Source organism: Trachymyrmex cornetzi, unplaced genomic scaffold (genome assembly GCF_001594075.2).
Source record: "Trachymyrmex cornetzi isolate Tcor2-1 unplaced genomic scaffold, Tcor1.1 scaffold388, whole genome shotgun sequence".
Lineage (NCBI taxonomy): Eukaryota > Metazoa > Arthropoda > Insecta > Hymenoptera > Formicidae > Trachymyrmex > Trachymyrmex cornetzi.
This window is the reverse complement of record NW_017298619.1, coordinates 341,021-362,463: the sequence shown is the minus strand read 5'-3', so window position 1 is coordinate 362,463 and position 21,443 is coordinate 341,021. Positions and strand designations below refer to the sequence as shown.

At 31.7% G+C, this 21,443-nt stretch overlaps 2 protein-coding genes across 2 annotated transcripts; one reads left to right on the top strand and one right to left on the bottom strand.

Moving 5' to 3' along the window:
• The first annotated feature begins 1,141 nt into the window (after positions 1-1,141).
• On the top strand, positions 1,142-1,832 carry LOC108763881 (uncharacterized). Its single transcript, XM_018511803.1, has 3 exons — positions 1,142-1,167; positions 1,256-1,458; positions 1,646-1,832. Exons 1-3 carry the CDS (start codon positions 1,156-1,158, stop codon positions 1,830-1,832), a joined length of 402 nt encoding a protein of 133 aa, XP_018367305.1. The 5' UTR covers positions 1,142-1,155.
• A 372-nt stretch (positions 1,833-2,204) lies between these two features.
• On the bottom strand, positions 2,205-20,665 carry LOC108763889 (blood vessel epicardial substance). Its single transcript, XM_018511811.1, has 6 exons — positions 20,454-20,665; positions 8,901-9,245; positions 7,938-8,335; positions 7,208-7,629; positions 6,623-6,891; positions 2,205-4,432 (listed from the first exon to the last, which is right to left on the bottom strand). The coding sequence occupies exons 2-6, from the start codon at positions 9,231-9,233 to the stop codon at positions 4,409-4,411; spliced, it is 1,446 nt and encodes a 481-aa protein (XP_018367313.1). The 5' UTR covers positions 9,234-9,245; positions 20,454-20,665; the 3' UTR covers positions 2,205-4,408.
• Positions 20,666-21,443: the final 778 nt, after the last annotated feature.

The window sequence follows — 21,443 nt, the reverse complement described above, 5'->3', positions numbered from 1 at the left end:
AGCAATTTTTTAGCACAAACATCTTTTCTGTATTATCGCTTTTATAAAATTTAATACTATATGTTTATTTAAAATGAATATTATGATAGCTATTAATAAACAAAATTTCACGTTAATTTATATTGATTAAAGCATAAATTTGTGAAACTTTTTTCAAAGTTATTTGTTATATAATAATCAAGTTTAATATATTAAGAAATTTAATGTCGCATTTGGAATTATTTTCGAAAAAGCTGCTGCTTAATTGCTGCTAATATTCTTGCATACTTCAAGTGTATGAATGTGTGTTACAAGATTATAAGAAATATATTAATATTTTTCATAAATTTAAGTCACAAAGAAAGTATCTACTTTGCACAACGTGAATTACGAATGAAATTTGCATGTGATTCTTGAATATATTCCTTATTTCTTGAATTATTGTACAACTTTCTATTATGCTATTAGATATATCTTAGATTAGATACAATATCTTTATTAGATACAATCTTTTGCCAAATAATTTCTTAATTTGTTTGTCTGTTTATTTGTGAGTGTACATTTCCCTTAGTGAAACTTTTCTTCATTGAAGAATAAATTGTAATAACTTTAGTTGTAGCATTACGATGACATTTATGAGTCATTATACATATGTTGCTTTAGGCGGTTCGAGAGAAATGGAAGGGAAGATATAAAAGAAAGTCTGCTCGAAGACTTTCAAGTTCATAGTTTCATTTCGATCCACGAAGGTTTTATCCGGCTACACGAGCGTTTCTCTTCATCAAAAATCTTAGCGAGATAATGTGTCCTGTTTCTGAAATAAAGTGATATATATATATGTGTATATATTTATATATATATAAAATCTACAATCGAAGACTCTTAATATCTGTCAATTTTACTTTTTATATGTGCAATACACAATTGTTCATTGTAAAGCTATTGAGATGTTTAAAGTAAAAGTTAAAATCGTTATTTTAGATAAAGTGATGAATTAACAAATAGTGATAAATAAATATTTTTTTATCAATTTGTGGAAAAGAATATTACCATTAAAATGGAAAAGGTGTATCTAGAAAAATGCCACTCTAACAATGTATTTATTTAATCAATAATTTAATTAAAGTAAATTGGATGCCTTGAAAGTACAATTATAAAAAAATTAAATTTTACATTATGAAAATGAAGGTAAGTTAATAACATTTAAAAATTAAACGTTTTCTTTCGCAAAAATTAATGTTAATATTAATTATGATGTGTTGATAATAACTTTTAGTTACCTACGGTTATCGTGCTCTTTGGCTTAATTTTGGAATTAGTGGAATTTAATGAAACCTACAAAATTAAGCCATATTCATATTATAGTCCTCCTCCATGGCGACGCCCACGATGGCATTCGTTTCCAAAACATCGAAAGCGTTATCATTCCAAAAGAATATTAGCGAACAAGTATAATAATTATGAACCAGACTATCACAGGTAAAAATTGAAAATCTTTAAAAATTTTATCTTCATTAAATATCTTAAAAATTTATTTCTCCCATTAAACGTTATTATTCCATTTTTGTCGCTTACATTATAAATATATACATATGAATTTTGCTTGTATTATATTTAATATTATGCATATTTAATATATATTTTTTTAAATTATTTTTACATGCAGATATGCACCGTATCATGAGGATGCGTCTGACCAAGATAAACCTTTTGTTATAGTCATACAACTTCCGCATAAAAGCGAAAAAAAGAAATATGATTTCTATCAGCGAAAGCATATCATAGATCCTCTGCAAAATAACGATTATGACGATGATGACGATGATGAGGTAAAAGTGTACAAGTTAAAATAACTAAGAAATTCAAATTAAAATCAATGACGATTGATGATTTTTGTATTGTAAGATATATAATAATTAAATTTTGATTAATAAATTCTAAAACTAACAATATAAAAAATTCATAGAGTTGAGTTTCTGTTTCGATATTTACGTTTTATATTTGCTTGTTATGTTTGACACATTTTACATATCAACTTTTCGCGTTTGAGACTGTGTTTATTTATAAATATATGCCAATATGCATATAGTCTATATTGGCATGAAAATATTTAAAAAATTATGTTTTATTTATCAGGATTGTGTACCCTATTTTTATAATTTCTATTAAATATAAGACATTATTTCTTGCGATTAAATATTTATCTGAAATTACAATTTAGGACTAAAAAATTACAATTCTGAAATTATCCCATCATCATGTAATAATGGCAAGGATAACGAAGAAAATGGAAATTAGAAGCAGGATGATTTGGCATTATACTTAATTATACTACACGTTTTTCAACGTAATTTTTATTTCTAACGTAATAGTCAACGAACATATTGTAATCATAAATAATAATTACATACAATGTCGTCGTGATGTTGATGTGTCGCTGCTGCAGTCCATCTTACGCAATTTCATTTATTTTCTTGACATAACGTCAACAAAGATCACTCAAACAGATTCTTTCGTACTTTAGGCTCTTGTATACGTCGGAAAATAGATCAGTCTTGCAAACACAAGAATTTTCGGTATGCGCAATTTAGTTTTAAAATTAATTCTAAAAGTAATTTAACAAATCTAATATTAATAAAATTTTAAACATTACAGCAAATATCATAGGAACTAACAAAGTTATAGTAACTCAGTCTTCTTCAAATTTTGATTATTAGAAATGTATAAAGTTTCTATATATGCTACATATTGTATATACATATAAATTCAATTTTCGCGAAAACAATTAAATAATGACAGAATACTACAACAATCTAATTTGATAAAAATTAATTCTACTTTAAACAACGATGATCTTTTCCGACGTGTGCGCCTCTTAAAACTTCATACAATCCTTCGTAACGTTACAATATTCTACAACCATTTTTGTGTTTAACATTTACACTCGACTCTACACAGCCGTTTTAATTAATTTTATTCCCTTCACGTTTTTTGTTTAATCGTTTGTTCGTCTTTATTGATCTTCTACGGCTTCACTCTCACACGCGGTGATTATATAAACATAGAAACATACAAACACACATGTTTTTTTTCTTCTACGTGTCACACACGACGCATATTAGCTTTTCTTTCGTTTAATCTGCGCGAATAATTAAACTTTGCTTTTTATAATTTGCATTTCGCCATTAACTACGATTTTCGAAGCACTTTATTGCAGGTTTCTTTTTTTAAACAAAGCACTTATCTGTTTTTATTACACCCGGATCATTCGGCTGGTTTTTTCATTTCATCTTTATTTTTTTCTGTTTATTTATTTAACGCATTTTACAATTGATTAAGGAATGTGCAAATGCAATTTTCTGTTCACAAATTGCTGCGTGTTTTCTCGAAATATTATATTTATCGTGAATGCGCATTTTATGCACTAATTTTATACAACAATCCCGACTTGTTTACGCTGTTTGGATGTCCTTCATTAATAATACATAGTAATCAAATATTATTTTTATATTGATGTTATGCAATATTGTTTAATGATTCATAGATTAAGCGATTTACCGATTATTGCTTGTGTGTAAATGAATAACTAGCGTTTGCTTGGAATCATCGATAAGAGAATAGGATGAAAAAAAAAATCTGTAGAATTAGGAATTTTTTAAATGCAAATGTATGTATATCAAAATCGGAAATCGTTATGCGCGAAGGATATCCTAACTCGCGCAAATGCGAGATATGCATGTATGGTTACCACGGCAGCTATTTACGCACGTGTTTTTCTGTATGTGTATATAATCAGCGTTTCTCTGAAAGACTTAATAATTATATCCGTTGTAATCACAGTCGATGTAAAAGTGTACACAGAGGCGATGCTCATTAATATAATATAATCTATATTTAATCTTTTGTTTACGATTTCTCTCTCCTTTATTCTTACTTTTCACGTCAATGAACGATTCACATTCATCTCCACCACACGATCGAATTTCGATTCATCTCGAAACTTTGATGGATACCCCAAACGTGATCGAAGGATATCGGAATATTTTTTTTATTTTTAACGGCCGCCATCGCGGTTTCGATTTCACACGTGCGTGCGTGTCTCTGTAAGGCGTGGCACTTGCAAGATATGAAAATCAATTGCACACGTCAAAACTACGCCCAACGACTTCTTCCACCAGCGCTCTTGCGATTTAGTGGTACCAAGGATCTTCGTGGTACCGAAGCATAATCCATAGTGGTACCAAGACCGTTGCGTTCTCTCTTCCGAAGAAATAGGCCATTCATCGGTATCGTGTCCACCGGAAGTTCAAAGGGTGAGTTTTGCGGCGTGCTTTAGGATGATGACAAGACCACGACGGGGCTAGGCGGAGCGTTGCGGCGACAGTGAAAGTAGAGGCACGCTGGCAGGCCCTTCCCCGTCGGGCGAGCGTCATACCGGTGTCTCGAAGGTCACCTGGAACATTTTATAATTTATGATAAAGTTAGAATAAAAAAAACATTAAACAATTAATTTAATTTTCTCCCTGAAGGAAGAAGATGAAAAGATCTATTTTCATCTATTTGTAGGCGACAAGATTTCTTCCAAAATGATAACAAATAATATCACGTTGACAAGTCAAATACAAAAACAAAGAATTTTATTTAAGAATATCAGAAAATATTTAAGCAATATTATTAACTCTCCGGAGCTGACGTCAAAATACGCAATTACTAATGTTGGGTCTGTGGGATCGACTTAATTTATAATATCTTAACTAAAAAGCACTAATTAATTTTGAAGAAACCAAAATTATATAACTCGTATAAAAAAAGAATTTGTATGTGTGTATGTATGTGCGTGCGCATAATACTAAGTTTATTTTAATAACAATAATTCACATTTGCAGATGTAACATAAAGACGGAGAATGGAAAGTTATTATTTTAAAAGTAACTAGTTACTCGTTACCGAGTCTGGTTATCGATATGGTTTCCCATTATCTGATACATTTGTAGTTAATCTGATGTTTTATCCAATGAGTTTCTTCTATGATGATGTCATAAATGAAGTCCATTGGGTGAAACATCAGGTTAAGCTCAACTACAAGTTAACCAGTTAAAGAAAAACCGGACTTCAAAAAGATAACTAGGTAATTAATTATTATCGTTACTATAGCCACTGATTTTCAAAAATAACTTGTTAGCGTTATCGTTACTTGATATTTAACGATTCGTTACTTTTCCGTTACTTTTTTATATAGTTTTAAAATTTACGAAAAAAAATTTTTTTTAGAAAAAATGAACCGGTTTTTTCTAATTTTTTCGTGGATTTTCTTGGTTCCTTTCTTAAGGGTAAAAAAAATTAATTGAAAAAATGTATGTGTTCGTAAAACTTTAAATTATTCTTGAGACGATCTTAAATGTAATAACAAATTATGAATAGCGATCCAAAACTGCAGATTGAATATACGAAAATTATATCAAGTAGGTTCAAAATATAGAAAGTAACGATAAAAGTAAAATTCATTACTGTTACCGAAAAAAATGTTATTACGTTACCATTACAGTTATGAAAAGAAAAAATAAAGCCGTTATCAATCCGTTATAAAAAAAAGTAACTTGTAACCGTAACGTTACAAGTAACTAGTTTCCATTCCCTACGTAAAGAATATAATTAAATAGAATAGTAATAAAAAGAGCTCTCAATAAACAAACTAATATTAATATAAATTCAGGCAAATAAGAGCTAGAACATACAGTTATTATTTGTGTCTAATTGTACAAATTTTTTTTCCTTTAGTTCATATAAACAAAAGATCAACGTTTCGGTTGTTATTTGCAACCATAATAATTAAATAGATCCAATAGACCCACCATCAGTTTCGGAAGATTAAATCGTATCTTACACGTGCACGTATGTTAGATATCTGTTTATCAAGCTGTTAAAGTTGTTAAAATGGATTACAGTCTGCTATCTTTAGATCGGCGAAAACCTCGGTAAGCGCAAATGTATGGAGAAATGTCTACAGTTTAATACACATAAAACAGTGTAATTACATCGTTTAATGTTAGAAACTGTAATTACATCTCTCTAATATGGTGCATTAAAGTATAGGTACTAGACAATTTAGGTTTACTGAAGGAGAGTCTGCAAATATCTTGATGTGTCTGTGATAGATTGGCGTCCAAAGTATATTCGGACGGCAATCAGAATAGCATAAACTTACTTGTAGAAACACAAGTGTACTACAGTTTGATTGTTTGGAGAGAGGAAGCGCTAATGATGGCGATAAGGAATATGTTCTCTCCCAAGCAATACGGTAGGTCACTGTATATATGTAGTATAGGAAATTACTCTTATTGTTAAATAAGGAAATTACATATGGAAGTTTTATTTTAATCATCATAATATTTGATATGAAATCTAAAAAACGTAAATAAAGTGGCGTTCAATTAAATCGAGAAAAAAATGAAGTTGCATAAAGATATCGCTCTAAAACATGCACGCTTTTCTGTTAGCTCGCTTTTAAAATTCGTGTGTATCCTGCTTTGTTTGATCTAAAAATAGCAGCTGCATTTTCCGCACCATGGGATGGCACTCGAGCCTCTATCGTATCTCTATAATGAAGTCAACGTAACGAAGTTAATGAATGAAATCAATGTACCTCTCGAGTCCCTTTTCTCGAACGTTTCCTCTCCAGCTTCGGTGTCTGAGGTAGCAGGGTGTAATCGCCGCCAGTATCCCCGCTTCGCTGTCGCGCCACGGGAGGATGGTGGGTCAGCACGGGTGCTCGCGGAGGTGGCGAGAACTGGTCACCCTGCGGCAGTAACGAGTAGCCGAGGTTTTGGCTTTGAATGAACGGCGAGGTTGGCGGAAAATGGTTCGCCACTACCGGCGCCCAATACTGGTGGGAATACCGGGCCAAAGAGCTCCCTGGGGACACACAAATCCCAATTATCTTGGTTAGCCTTTAAAGGTTAGCCTTTCTAATGTCCAATTTGTCACGAGCGAATATGTTGCTTGTATGACCGATTACGTAAACCGAATTATGAAGGTCTTGATGTAGGTGATGAATTAAATCACACAAAGCGAAATATAAAATTACGATAAACACGTTCTTTGTATCTTCGTGATATAAGAGATTAATTATCAGGATCCAAATGTCCAGGATAATATAAATTCTATGTAGAATTAAGAAACTATCGTTTGTGAATCATCAAGGGAAAGAGAAATAAGTTGCGACACTTACTGTCACTACGCAAATTGCTGTACTGTTTCTGCGCCTTCCAAGTCGTCGATCGAACCCTTCCGGCGGTTTCTGTATTAACGGCATCGACGCTGAGGCTTCTCGTGACCCCCCTGTAAGGATTCGACGTGGCGTTCTCACTGGCGGCCGCGACACCAGCGAGCTGCTCGTTAAGGGCATACAACTTGGACGTAATGTCCTTACCGATGAGAGTGTTGAGAACGACCTTGAGCAATGGCCTGTGCCGGAGCACCCTGAGTAACTTCATTCTCGTCCAACAGATATACGTACTGGGCTCCTCGGCTAGTATCGTCACCTGGAAGACGTCGGCATCGTTTTCATGCGTGGCCTCCCATTCGGGCGAGTCGACGAATTGGTAGGCTCTGATGTAGTGCAAGTGAGTTCCGTCACAAGTTACCTTCATTCTGAAATAAGAGGAGAAACTCGGACATCGAAATTGCATGCAATATCCTTAAGTCAGATGACGTTTAATTAAATTTTCTCCAATAATAAATTAATGCAGTATATGAAAAAAGGTTGAAAAAAGGACATGAAAGTTTTAAAATTATATTTCTCAATATTAATTCCATGAAAGCAAATATAATATAAAAGGCGTCTATATTAATTCAGTTTCAATTAGCTTTTAATTTCAATTAAGATTAGCCTTCTTTCACAAGAAATGACACCTCTAGCTTAAAAGAATTAACTTTTAATTGAAAAGAAGGATACCCACTTTCCACGTAAAAGAATAGACAGCCTCCTATCCGCCGGCGTGACCCCTTCCGTTGCGTAGGTCTGATCGGAATCCAACTTGAGTATTCTCGCCTCCTTTGCCAGTTCCTGGAAATGCTTCTTGCTAACCTTATAAGGCTTGAAGAGCTTCAAATAAAGTTCGGCTAGTTCGGGGCTAAGAGCCGGGGGCAGGAATCGACAGGCGAGTATCAACGAATGAATGCCGTTTAACAGACCAAGGGCCAAGCACCATAACATGGCATCTAGAGCGCATATGGTGAACCCGGCCCAGAGAGCCGCCAACATGAAACCTGCCGTGAGAAACGTGCGAAGAGCCAAGACGGAAGCCTTGAACGAGCGTGGCACCAGAAACGCAGCCGCAAAAAATAAATTTGCTGCCTGAAATTAATATAATCAATAATAAATTTAAATGATAAGAAAATATTCAAATTATTAATCCTTCATTATTCGCGTAGAATGTCCGCCTTATAAATTCGTTAAATGTATGAATATTGTTTGTACATACTACTGTATTTAGCGTAAATTGTTTCACAATAAAAAAAACATTTTTGCATTTATTCTTATCTGAAAAAATATATAGAATATTATACGTTTTTCTTTAAACATCATGAGATGATTGTTAGACCGAATAAATTTTAAATAAGAAAAACCCTATATTGTTTTTCTTAAATTGTAAATAATAAAAAAAAACAATAAAATTTGAAATATAATGTTGGGCTCGAAAATATCCTACGCGAGTAATTGCGTTAAGAAAAATTACGCGAGTAATGTAGGATTATATATAAAGCACATTCTTTCTCCAAAACTTTAAATAGAGTAGAATTTTCGTAGAATTTTTGCGAAAAACAGATTTTATTGAAAGCATTGATTATTATTTGTACGCGAAGGAAATATCTTAGAAACTTAAAAAAGAATTTAGAAATTGTTCAAAACGTATCTTTACCTGGAAGAGTTTATGCTGAGCAGCCTCCCATTCATCACAATAGCCACTCGGTAACAACACCGTCGCGTTCAGTCTCTCGGTGACATTGCTGACCTCAGTGCCATTCCAGACGTCCAACCACAGTTCTGTGTAGTTGAAATCGTCCAGCGAATAGCCGCCCAGATTCGACAAACCACTATAGTTGAAGGTGTAGTTCTCGCTCGAATAAGTTGCTGCCGATGTTGTCGAGGAGGGAAATGGTGTCGTTGTTGAAGACGAAAGGAGGCTGCTGCCGGCCGTCGCAGGTGAATCAGTGTTCGCCATTTTTTGTCGAGGGCGCGTAATACGTGCCATCACCTTTGACTCCTATAAGCCAAACGTTAGTCCCTTCTAAACAACAATCTTTAAAAATTTAGACGAAACGTACACTGTTAGAAATGTTCTTAAATTTCATTAACTTTTAATGTACATTGGTGAATGAAGTTTAATTTCTCTGTAACTGAAAGGACTATTAATGCACATGTTAATGAGATTTAAGTTTACAGTAACTGAAAAATTAAGTGTAATAAAATTTAATATACTTTTATAAATGACATTTAATTAATCGTAATTGAAATAACTATTAATGTACATATTAATAAAATTTAATGTACTTTTACATTTACGAATATTAATAATATTTTAATTAAGCCTAATACTATTAACGCTTAACGTTTAATACGTTTACGTTTCTTACATGTCATTAACGTAAATTACTTTTCAGTTACAGATCTCGTACTTTTCATTAACGTGTAAATTAATTTCTACAATAATGTGTTCATTAATTTCAATACACACGTTCATCACATTTAGTTTTTATTTACATCATTCGTTACATTTAATTTCGTTCATAACCACAAGCTTCCTTTACATATTAATTAAAATTTATTGAGAAATTTCTAACAGTGTATTTATCAATGTATTCATTTTTTTAATAAAATTCCGAAAGCCGACTATTTTTTTTATTTAAATAAAATTTTGTAAAAAATGTCTTCATCTTCATTTCCTGTTAAAATAAAAGCCTTTAAAGGGATTTTCGACGACCTCTATGAAAAAGTCATTTTTAGAAAATAAAATATTAAAACAAATAATATTTATATTAATTGATGAAGGAGAGGAAGTGTGCGGGATGGATCTTATTTTGAAAAGTCGTACTTGAACCTCATCGTTAGTACTATCGTTCATTAAAAAGTTATTAACAAATAAAGCTGACAATATAAATGTGTGTTTAACTTTGTAATTTAAATTTTACGTGGAAAGTTGCAAACCCATATATCAAACTTCGCTTTGCGTTAAGTGTAGGTGCAGTGGGTTTCACCTCACCTTTAGAGCTCTACCACCGAAAAACTAGACACATAAGTTTAGTTAAAACCTCATTTTGCAAGGAAATTGTAAACCCATATGAAACCTTGCTTCGCGTTGTAAAGTGTATGCGTATAGGTGCAATGGATTCCGCCCCCTCTCCTCGAAGCGACTCCACCACTGAAAAATTAGACAACAATAGTATAGATCTGTGTGATAAATTTCTAAGGGATATTAACCCCTTCAGACTTGATTTTACAGGAGAATCATTTTAAATAAATGTTTTTAATTCAATTTATGTACACTTTATATTAAGTAACTCATACTATAATGTATATTAATTTTTTTCAAATAATTTATATTATATATACTAATTTTTTTCAAAATTTTGATTATTTTTCCAACATATACATTATTATTATTTATCAGATATTAGACATCAATCGAATTAAATAATATAAATAAGTCAAAATTAGATTCCTTGAATTAAAATTAATTTAAAAGTATAAATAAATTAGGGCAATTAGGCATCGGCGCTGTAATTGGTGCGCTTAAATAACTAACAGATCTTAATGTCTTGAAATGCATTTCACATTAATGTATTAATGCATATATATATATATATATATATATACGCGTACGTTTCGACTGAATTCTAGCTTTCTTCAGCGTGGAAAAATCGATGAGTTTTCGCTATACGATCTGCATACGTAGAAATCTTTGGTTATCTCCTATACATTTTTCTACGGCTAGTTAATATACTGAATAGTCTCATGGACATTGAGACCTCAGGATCACGTGCAGAAAAATAATAATAATACAGTATAAAGTCGAGATAAAATTATATAAAATGACGCAATGTAAAACGTTGTAAAGTCGATAATATAAAATTAAAAACGGATAACGATCTTGCGGATCACAAATTAAAATGCTCTTCTGCATACGTGATTCTGAGGTCTCAATCTCCATGAGATCATCCAGCATATCAACTGGCCATGGAAAAATATATAGGAGATAACCAAAGGTTCCTACATATGCAGAATGCATAGCGAAAACTTTATTTTTTTCACGCTGAAGAAGGCTAGAATTTAGCCGAAACGTACGCACACACATGTGCATTAATACATTAATATGCATTAATACATTAATATGCATTAATATGTACATTAATATGAAATACATTTCAAGACATTAAGGTCTGTTAGTTATTTAAGCGCACCAATTACAGTGCCGATTCCTAATTGCCCTAATTTATTTGTTTTTAAAAATTAGAATTAAATAATTTCAACGAATATCTTCAAATTTTTTCATTACAATATATACAAGATCTGTGAAAAGATTAAAACCATCTATCCAGAAATTCTTTTTTACCAATTAAAATATATTACAAACTCTTCTCATATTGCAACCTCTTCTTCATATTACAAAATCTTCTCTATTATAAGTATAAAAAAATTAATTCATTCAATAAAAACAGTAGTTGAAGAAATTCAGTAACCTTTTCCCTTTAATATACTTTAAGGTCATTAAAATCGATTTCATCATTAATATAAATACTTAGATTATTTGTTTAGCTATTTTAAATTTTTAAAAACGGCTTTTCCATAATAAACGCCAAAAATTCATTTAAGGGCTTTCATTTTAACTCGAAATGAAGCTTTTTATAACGGTTCGTTGAAATCAGTTTTCGAAATTCTATTTTATTTTTTTAATACTCTTTAAATTATATATTTCTTTAAATTGTTTTAAATATTATAGTACATATTTATTAAGAGATATCTGATGCTATTTTCTCTAAATCTTTAAACCAATATTATAAAATAAAGTATAATAAAATAAAAATATCAATTTTTGAAAAATACTGACTTTCGTAAATTTTATTTATGAATATCTCAAATGTTATCTTCTCTCTCTCTCTCTCTCTCTCTCTCTCTCTCTCTCTCTCTCTCTCTTGGGAAAAAATATTTCATATACAATTATATAAAATAATATACATATATATAATAGTAACATATTTTACATATATTTATATAGGTATATAATATATCTATTATATAACATTTTTTTCCGGGGTCACATCTAGGTAAGATCTAAAATCTTCATTATTGGACGAATATTAACCGACAAAGATGTCATCACTTGAATTAATCTCAAATAAAAAAAATTTATGTTCTGTGAAGAATTTTTTGATAAGCTCCAATATTTTCGATATGCTAGAGTCGACCTTTTATATCGGGAGCATTGCATATATAATCTTGCCCTTAATTTATCTAAATTATAGTTAAGCACTAGCTGTCAGATTTACAGCAGAAGCCAAAAACAACTGAACGATTAACATGGAATATCGATTTGACTCTTCGTGATTTGGGATGCAATATCTGAGCTTTATTATCTTCGAGGTCGCGCCATGAGGGCCTGCGTGACTTTAACATTTCGTTTCGCCGCCGACCCAAAGATTTCGCGGGATATTTTCTAACCGAAACGGCGAAAATCTCGAAATAGCATGCAGTTAAGGATCGACTACGTCATCGCCGTCAAGAAAGTCGATTTTATCCGCTTTCGAGTTGAACTGTACAGAATGCCGCCGAAAATGCAGGGGCGTCCTCCAGACCGCAAAATCGGGCAAAACCTCTTGGCACGTACTTCTTGGCTTTTCTAACATCTTGTCTCTTCGAAGATACATCTGTGTAATTTATTAAGATACTTTTCTCAAGAACATATCGAGTTTCATATAAAACTCATTTCATATAAATTCCATTTCTTGCTTTTACTTCGATCCAACGATCCCACGTGATTTCTTATATACTACGTAAGGTGAAGCTAGCAATTTACATTTTAATAGGTTTTTTTTACATTGAATAGAATGAATGCATGCAATTCTTATCCAAAATTAGAAATTTTATATTTAACAATCAAAATGAAAGTACTGATATCTATCATATGTGATAAATATCTGCATTAAATCACCTAAAATGATTTTACGAATGTAAATTCTTTTCTTATAAAAATAAGTTGTAAGTCATTCTAATTGATTCAGTTGTTAATTCAGAATTGATTGTGACTGCAGGATATGAAAGTCAAAACACTGGTTTGTGCAATCTCATAAGTATTAATAAAAACAATAAAATCACGTGAAAGAAAATTTCGATTAACTTGTATTGCATGCCGTCGGTAAGAGCTGTGCAACCAGCCAGAAACAGCCAGAAATGCCATTTAACGTCCTTTCCGCTGACACAGCACGCGCCAATAATCGTGGATCCGCTCTCAGAATGATTCAATATTATCATTCGATTTTCGATATTTCCGTCCGGGGAAGTCGGTATCACGCTTCCATCTAACGGAACTACGTCAGCCTATCCAGAAATTAAGACACTCTTTCCGGCCTGATTCAACAATGCATGTAAACTAGAATCTAGGATCAAAGCAGCATGTACATTTATGGATAACCATTATCAGAATTCTGATTATATTCTTCTTCTGCGTTGAATATAAGAATTGAATATTCTTGCATATGATTCTGCGAAAGCGATACCTGAAATATATACCTGAAATCTATATCCGAAAGAGGACACTATTTAATTAAGTATTCAAATCTGTTAATTGGATTCAGTCTATTTTTATAACGATTCGTAGTACCGTAAAGAATATGACTTGCAAATATAAATATCATTTTTAAAACTTCACTGTGACAGTTTCACTTGTACAATCTCGCTCTTCGTGAGACACTGCTCTTATTATTTTTATACAAAAGTGTTATAAACCGACGACCGAGATTCCCCAAATAAAACAGTCGATATAGAATTTATATTTAAAACAGCAGTTATATAGGTCGTATCATACCGTGAATTGTGCAAAGAAAGCTAATTATATTAAGAGCTTCAAAATCGGATATTGTTTATGCTTGATTCATCTCTGATATGGTCTAGTTTTGCCTGAGAGATTTCCTAAACACATTAACTTGATTTCACGTTTATGCAATCTCTAAAGAGTTAACGTCTGCCTTCTGCAAGGGCAGCTCGTGCATTTCGTTATGCAAATCCTAATTCGCAGCTTAGGTCGCACCGCGATACAAGTTTGATCCTATCTTCATATTCTTTCGCTTTAATCTCGCCGTGACGTGAACTATTCCTCGCGAAAGGAAACGCGAAGTAACTAGATAATCGGCTTTGCGAGCGAGATTTTAACTGTAGATTTTATCAACTATTGTTATACAACTTGTGTGATTATTCCTATTATCTTAATATATTCTACAGACATTTTATACGATGTTCTAATCACCGTACAAAATTCATTCTCATTTAGAATTTTAATATTATAAATAATTATGTATATAAAAGAGCAAATATATTTATTATAAGCTATTTTGTAAATGTAAAGTTAATAGCTAAATAAAAAAATTTCGTGAATTGTAAAAGAAGAAAAATAAAAAATATTACTTTTATAAATATTATATATGTTATATGTTTGTAACACTTATGAAAAGTATAAGTGTTACACTTTTTATTTTTCTTTTTTTATCCAATTGACAAATATGTAGAAGTTATTAACGTTATACTTGCGAAGCAGCCTAAAATAGATATATATTTGCTTTCGTGCACATAGACAATTATTTACAGTATATTAAAATTTCATTTCTCTCTAAATAGGAAAAAAGTTTGCGGTGATTAGAATGTCCGGTAAAATTTCTGTAGAATGTATTAAGATAATATATAATATGAGAATATCCTTGAAACATTATTAAAATGACAATATTGAAAATAAAATTTTTTAATTTATCTCTATTTTTTAAGAGATTTTAAAAGTTCATCACTATAGTTCGATGTTACCTGCATTGATATATTCTTGTACCGATTAATCCATGTAATGACGTCACAGCGATAATGCGTCACACGGAATGAACGAATTTGCTGAAGATACTTCTTATGAACGGCCGAAAAGTTTCAAGGTCATCATGCCTCTGTATCGACTTAGAGCTCGTATGGTAATTAAGCACGAAAGCGGAGCTTTCGTGACTGGCTGTACTCACTATCGCCCCAGAAGACTTATTCGCGAGTTCTGCATGGGCTCGGCTGGGTCAGGGTAAATCACGTGACATCATAACAGGGTGTGGTGATTTATGTGAGGTTTTAAAAGCTTCCCTGCAACGTGTGCAGCTTGACTTTACGACGCTTCGAATTTTTATTCGCGCGACGTTTAATTTTTAAGCCATGAATCAAATATCGAGAAGAGTTTTTAGAATCTTGCAAATAGTTGATGGTTACTATGACAGCGTTAAAATTTTGACAAACGTATGTAATAATTTAATTTTGGTGTTCTATGCACAATACAATTGTCTCGTTTATATCGACTGCTTTAAACAATTGTATATCATATTTTAATAAATGTGTATTAATCTTTTTTTTCAAATTTAATAAACAATAAATAATTTTACTTAAAATTAACTTTAAAGCTGGCAAACATTATTAATAATTAAATAGTAGGATAATAATATTTCAAGAGTTCTAGTAATACGTTACGCGTGTGACGTTGAAACTCTATATTTTCATTTCGATCGTATTTTTATTTAAATTAGGTTAATTGGCTTCCTTCAATTCTAGCCAACAAATTAATGTCGATAACGTATCGGGAAAAAAAAACGAGAAAACACCAATGTGTGTGCTCTCTTTTATTGCTCGTACCGTGAGTCCGTATGTAAATTGGGTCTCCTGAAAATATGAAAATAATCTTGTCGACGGGAAAGATATGGCTCGCGTGACGACAATCGCTTCCTTGCGATTTTACTTCCGTTCGCCACTTTGTTCCGACCTCGAAGATATCAGCTTGTATAGGAAACATCGGTTCTATTAATTTTAGGATATTTTTAGAAAATTAATGAAGTTTAATTGCAGGAAGTTTAATCATAAATATTTCAATTTTGCACACAATAACATTTTAATGTAGACATAAATGAAACCTTTCCGTGTACATCTCTATATTAGAAGAGAAAATTTCAATCAGAAGAAATTATTCGGTTATTCACTTATTCTATTACCTAATAGAAATTCAAAAACGGTGCAAAGTCGACACTGTATAAAAATGCAGATTAGGAGGATGACTAAAATACAACAGTGCCACGTAACTATTCTAGAATCGATCTAGAATCACCGAGAGGACACATTCTATCATTCTCGATTCGTTTTACGATGGACAGCGGCGGTTTGTCGGACAGCTTTTGAATTGGATTAAAGCTGGCGTAGGGTTGGAAGCTAAAGCCTTCGCCCTTCAATCCCTCGATTTCCACCGAAACAAGCCGACAAGCCGCATGAGACAGAAACAGGTTCAACAGTGCGACGTTTGATCGGTCAATCCAATTTATGTTGATGGGATTGCCTAACTTATTTCGTTTACTTACTTTACATAGAAATGGAATAGCCTACTTTCGAACATTAAAACTTCCTATAATTTTTTGGCATTGTATCCACTGCACATTTTCTTTATTTGTAAGTCTATGATTTTGTCGGTGCATTCAATATTATTTGGAAGTTCGTAAAAAATAATTAGCAGATAAATAAATTTTAAGTTTCAGATAGTCGGATTAAATTATGCGTAGATTAATTTAAAATAATCATTGATTAAAATTTTTTTAATTTGTTTCAACCTCTTAATTAAAATAAGAAAAACAGAATCTAAAAATAAGATCGGTTTTTTATGACAATTAAATACGTTTTACTGGAAATTTATAATTGAGCTGAATTTATATTTTAAATTTAGTAATAAAGAAAACTTATGATACAGTGTTAACAAATGCAAATAAATTTCGATTCTTATAAAAATGTTTGCCGAGTCAAGGTCTCCACTGGAGCACGTTGGGCTTGCGCTTGGATTTACGCCGGGACACTTGTTGCCCCGTCAAGCTTATCGTGAGCGAGTCCATCGCATGTAAATAGTTTTGCGCGACTTCTCGACCTCTGTCTTATACGTGATTATTTTATAAGTCACAATTGTGTGGTAAAGCGCATTGTCTTTTTATCGTTTTGTCGCATCATTAATCGAAATCCTTCAATATCAGAATGTTTTGGTTGTGCGATATCAGCTAAAAGTATCAGTCAAACAATCAACTAAAATAAGCTGATATCAGCCAAATACAAAGAGCATGGACTGCTCCATAAAATTGATCAATAAAAATGAGAGTGATGGGTCGTAAAAACGGCCAGTCTCTATCTCTTTCTGTTCAATTAATCGCAATATTAGAAAGAGAAGGAGTTTGGCCGTCTTCATGTTCCTCCTTTTTCATTTTTGTTGATCATATTTAATATTATAGGTACTATTTAGACACGAATGACGCAGCCCATGCTCTATGTCTTTGATGTCAGCCAATACTATTAAACAAATTTTGATGGTATATTATTCTGTGAACACTCCTTGAAACCAAGTACAAAAAAACAAAACAACAAATAACTTGATTTATAATGATATTTTATAATGATTTTATGCAGCAAAATGACTATATTTTGCTACAGTTTTACAATAGGTTAATCACTTTTAAACAAGTAAGTCAATCCAAATAAACTTTTACACGAATATTTATTGTTTTTCTAGTATACGTAAAAATTTAATTTTATTTTTAATATTCTCATCATATTTGTATATAAAAACGCGATTTTATATAAGAACCAAGACAAACAAAAAAATTAAATTACTTTTAAACTAATAAGAAAAATTATTCTTGAATACACAGATATTCGTAATAATAGAACAAACTGTAAAATTTTTATATTTTTAGTACTGTTTTTAGATGTGACATATAGATTTTCTTAATAGCAAATTCGGTTACTTGAGTTACACTACACTAGTGTATATTAAAAACTACACGGAGAAAATTTTATATTTAAAATTACTATAATATGTAGTAGTAGCTGCGGTCTTCGTGTAAATTATAAGTTTAAATGCTATAGCTATTTTTTTAAAAACAATAATACAACGTAATTTTTACACTTTTTCATAGTAAAAATTTTTTATTATAAAATCAAATTTTGTGGAATGAAAGTTAGTATTGTAAAGATAAGTAAAAAATATGTACCTAGCAAATTTTGTTTGCGTACCATAGTAAAAATTTTTACGGTGTTAGAATATGGCTTAAGCACTGGTTTAACAAAATAATTACTTTATTTATGTGATAAAAATTAGTATTACCATAGTAAAAGTTAAAACGGAATCATGTTGTGACGGTCCATTGGAAATACAAGACATAGTAAAATGTAATTTAAAATTGTATTACAACTTAATATAAAATTTTCTCCGTGTAGGGATGCACCGGATCGTAAAATTACCGGATATCGGATATCCGATATTTTCCGGATATCCGATCGGATTCTGAGAAAGTGTCTTCTAAAAAAAAAACCTATAGAGGAAAAAATTGTAATTTTTCAACAATGTATAAGATATTATAGCATCGTGAATATACATATTTATTTTTAGAACATTTAGATAAGAAAAAATCAACAATTTAATGATATCAAATTTCAACTGGATACTAATGATATCCGACTATCCGGTCGGATAGTAAAAAAAGTGCCGGAAAATACCGAATACCGGATACTTTCCAAATATCCAGTGCACCCCTACTAAAAACCGCTATACATAAAATTAGTAAAATTAATGCAAAAACATATAAATATTTTAAAAATTAAATACCCAGTAACGATATTGTCACATTACTAACAAAATATACATTTGTTATTTAATTGTCAAAGTTGATTATATTATGTCACTGCATTTTCATACTTTATATAAAGTAGTCTTTTTAATGCGCAGTAATCCGGTGTGTAGAGTGCGGATGATCGAATTCACTATAAGCTTAAATAGAAAGGCTAGTCACAATCAACCAAGTAATAAAACTCAATCATTCCACGGCTGAATGTAAAATTCCTGCAAATCGCGAAGCTACTTATCATAAAGTAAAAAATAAACTCTTACCCTAAATTCAAAGGAGAAGGAAAACGAATATACATAAATATAATGAAATTTGCGAGAGAAAATGCGATATCGAGCTGATATGGTACCCTTAATAGGACGATTTTAAATATTGCTTAAATAAAACAGGAGTGAGTCAACTCTCCGAACTGTGGAGACCGAAGGTTACGGTAGAATAGAGAAAGCTCTTCGGGATAACGTTTACTCTTCCAGTAAACAGCTAGCCGTTGTCTATAATGTGGCGCGTGGGGTTGGCGCGAGCGCTGTACGAGAAGGGAGGGCTATCGACCCTACATCTGCCTATATCGACAGCGACGGAGGAACCACGCGGTCTGCTACAAGCAACCCTCTTTCTTAAAGGCTGCTATATACTACGGCACACGTGTATCGACAAATCGACTACGGAGTCTCCGTTTTGTCGAAATGCAATATCTGAAATTTAATTCGCAAGTGTATTTTTGTCCAAAATGAAAAATATTGACGGGCTTATACGGTGCAGCTGCACGTATCAACATATATGAGCGCTGCGTCATATCGTGAGATTCAGAATGTTGCATACACGTACATAATATGTATTTACGCAGTAGCTACACTTTTACCGCGAAATGTTAAATCATTCAGAACATATCAATATGTATTAATAGCTGCAATAATGAATATTTTCTTCCTGATGTGAAATAAATTAAATTATAAATTATAGCTACACAATTATTTAATTCACATTTAATTTAATCTTTAATTTTATATATATGTTTATATTACTATAAATAACATTTTATTTGCTATTTCCACGGTGTTAAGCTTCTGATTATATAACTTAGAATTGAAAGCATTCTTTTTTTATAAAAGTTGCTCGTTTTGATTCCTCTCGAATACCTGGAAGGTTAAGCTTCATTTCGCTCTTACACGCAGAATTCTTACGAATTGCGAAGTTAGCGGTTAGTTACTTACAATCTCGTCGTTTGCTTTGCACGAACGTAAAGCAACAGGTAAATGTTCTAGCATCGCATGTCACAATTAATTTCTTTTACATCGAGACAGCGTGAACGCGACCGATTAGAGAGATTATAACATATAAGATAGAGATCTTAATTGTTGAAAAGAGTGTTTAATTTGTTGTAACGCGACCTTTCACTTTTACAAAATGGCACATTTTTTTATCATTTTCAGCTTATATATAGGATATTCTAAACCTGTCGTGCAATTACGCCATTTTAATATTTAATTATTAATACGTTATATTTTTAATGATTTACATATTAATATTTTTCAAGTCCTTACCTTATGGTGGATAAGCGATATGTCTTTTGGAATGTAAGATGATACACCTCAGTCTACTGTGAGCATGCGACGACAGCAGCGAACATGAAGGTGCTGAACTCTTTTTGTCCTCGTCGGAATTCGCGACGCGAACAATCATCATTCCGCGTGACACCATCACGACCGATTATTTTTTTAAGCAGGCTTACTACGCAAGAAAAGAATCACATAGATCGATCATATAGATCATCACAAGTAAAGTCACAATAATTAACGCGAGTTTCCCGTGATTTGTTTTAATGAAACGTTTCTGCTTTCTTCGCCGCCCAGCCGCTGATGTCTGAAACATCATGAACGATTTACAAATCAGCGAGAATCTAACTCTTTCCTTAACTATTATAGAGTTAAACGAGCCTTGCAACCTTGTTTCTTGATACTGTAAAGGTGCGATGAGTTAACGCAAGTTACAGTAAAGTTTTTATGATTAAACCATGCGAAACAATTATAAGCGCCGTTTTTTTTCTTATTTACCACTTTTTAATTAGAATTTAGTTATATATAAATAAATGATTTTTCAAAATCAAAATTTTTTATTTTTGAAATATAGACATTAAAAAGTAAGAATAAAAGCAAAAAACACAGAGAAAAAAAATGAAAAATTATCTATTTTTCAATTTATTTCAATTTTAAATATTCAAATCGTTTATAAAATATTACAGCCTTATTTTTCAATTAATTTAAACCAAAGTTTTTAAGAGGATTAAAATGTCTGTTAAGGGGTTATACTCAGTTGGGATGCGGAAAATAAGATGATTTTCACGATTTTTTTTAGCAGTATAGACAAACATTTATTGAAATGTGCTTCATGGCATCTAATAGTATATACATTGAAGTACTTATAATAATTTTTTTGAGTCTAAATGTATAAAAATAAAGAAAATATAGCCGTCTTGCAAAAATAAATTTTTTTCAGCGGTGAGCATGATAACTCTGGAACAACTCATCTGAAAT

Coding starts and splice junctions, on each gene's coding strand:
- LOC108763881 (XM_018511803.1), top strand. Junction 1,459..1,645: donor TATGAACCAGACTATCACAG/GTAAAAATTGAA, acceptor TTTTACATGCAG/ATATGCACCGTATCATGAGG.
- LOC108763889 (XM_018511811.1), bottom strand. CDS start 9,233: ATGGCACGTATTACGCGCCCTCGACAAAAAATGGCGAACACTGATTCA. Junction 7,630..7,937: donor TCTATTCTTTTACGTGGAAA/GTGGGTATCCTT, acceptor CTCTTATTTCAG/AATGAAGGTAACTTGTGACG. Junction 6,892..7,207: donor CAGCAATTTGCGTAGTGACA/GTAAGTGTCGCA, acceptor GTGTGTCCCCAG/GGAGCTCTTTGGCCCGGTAT.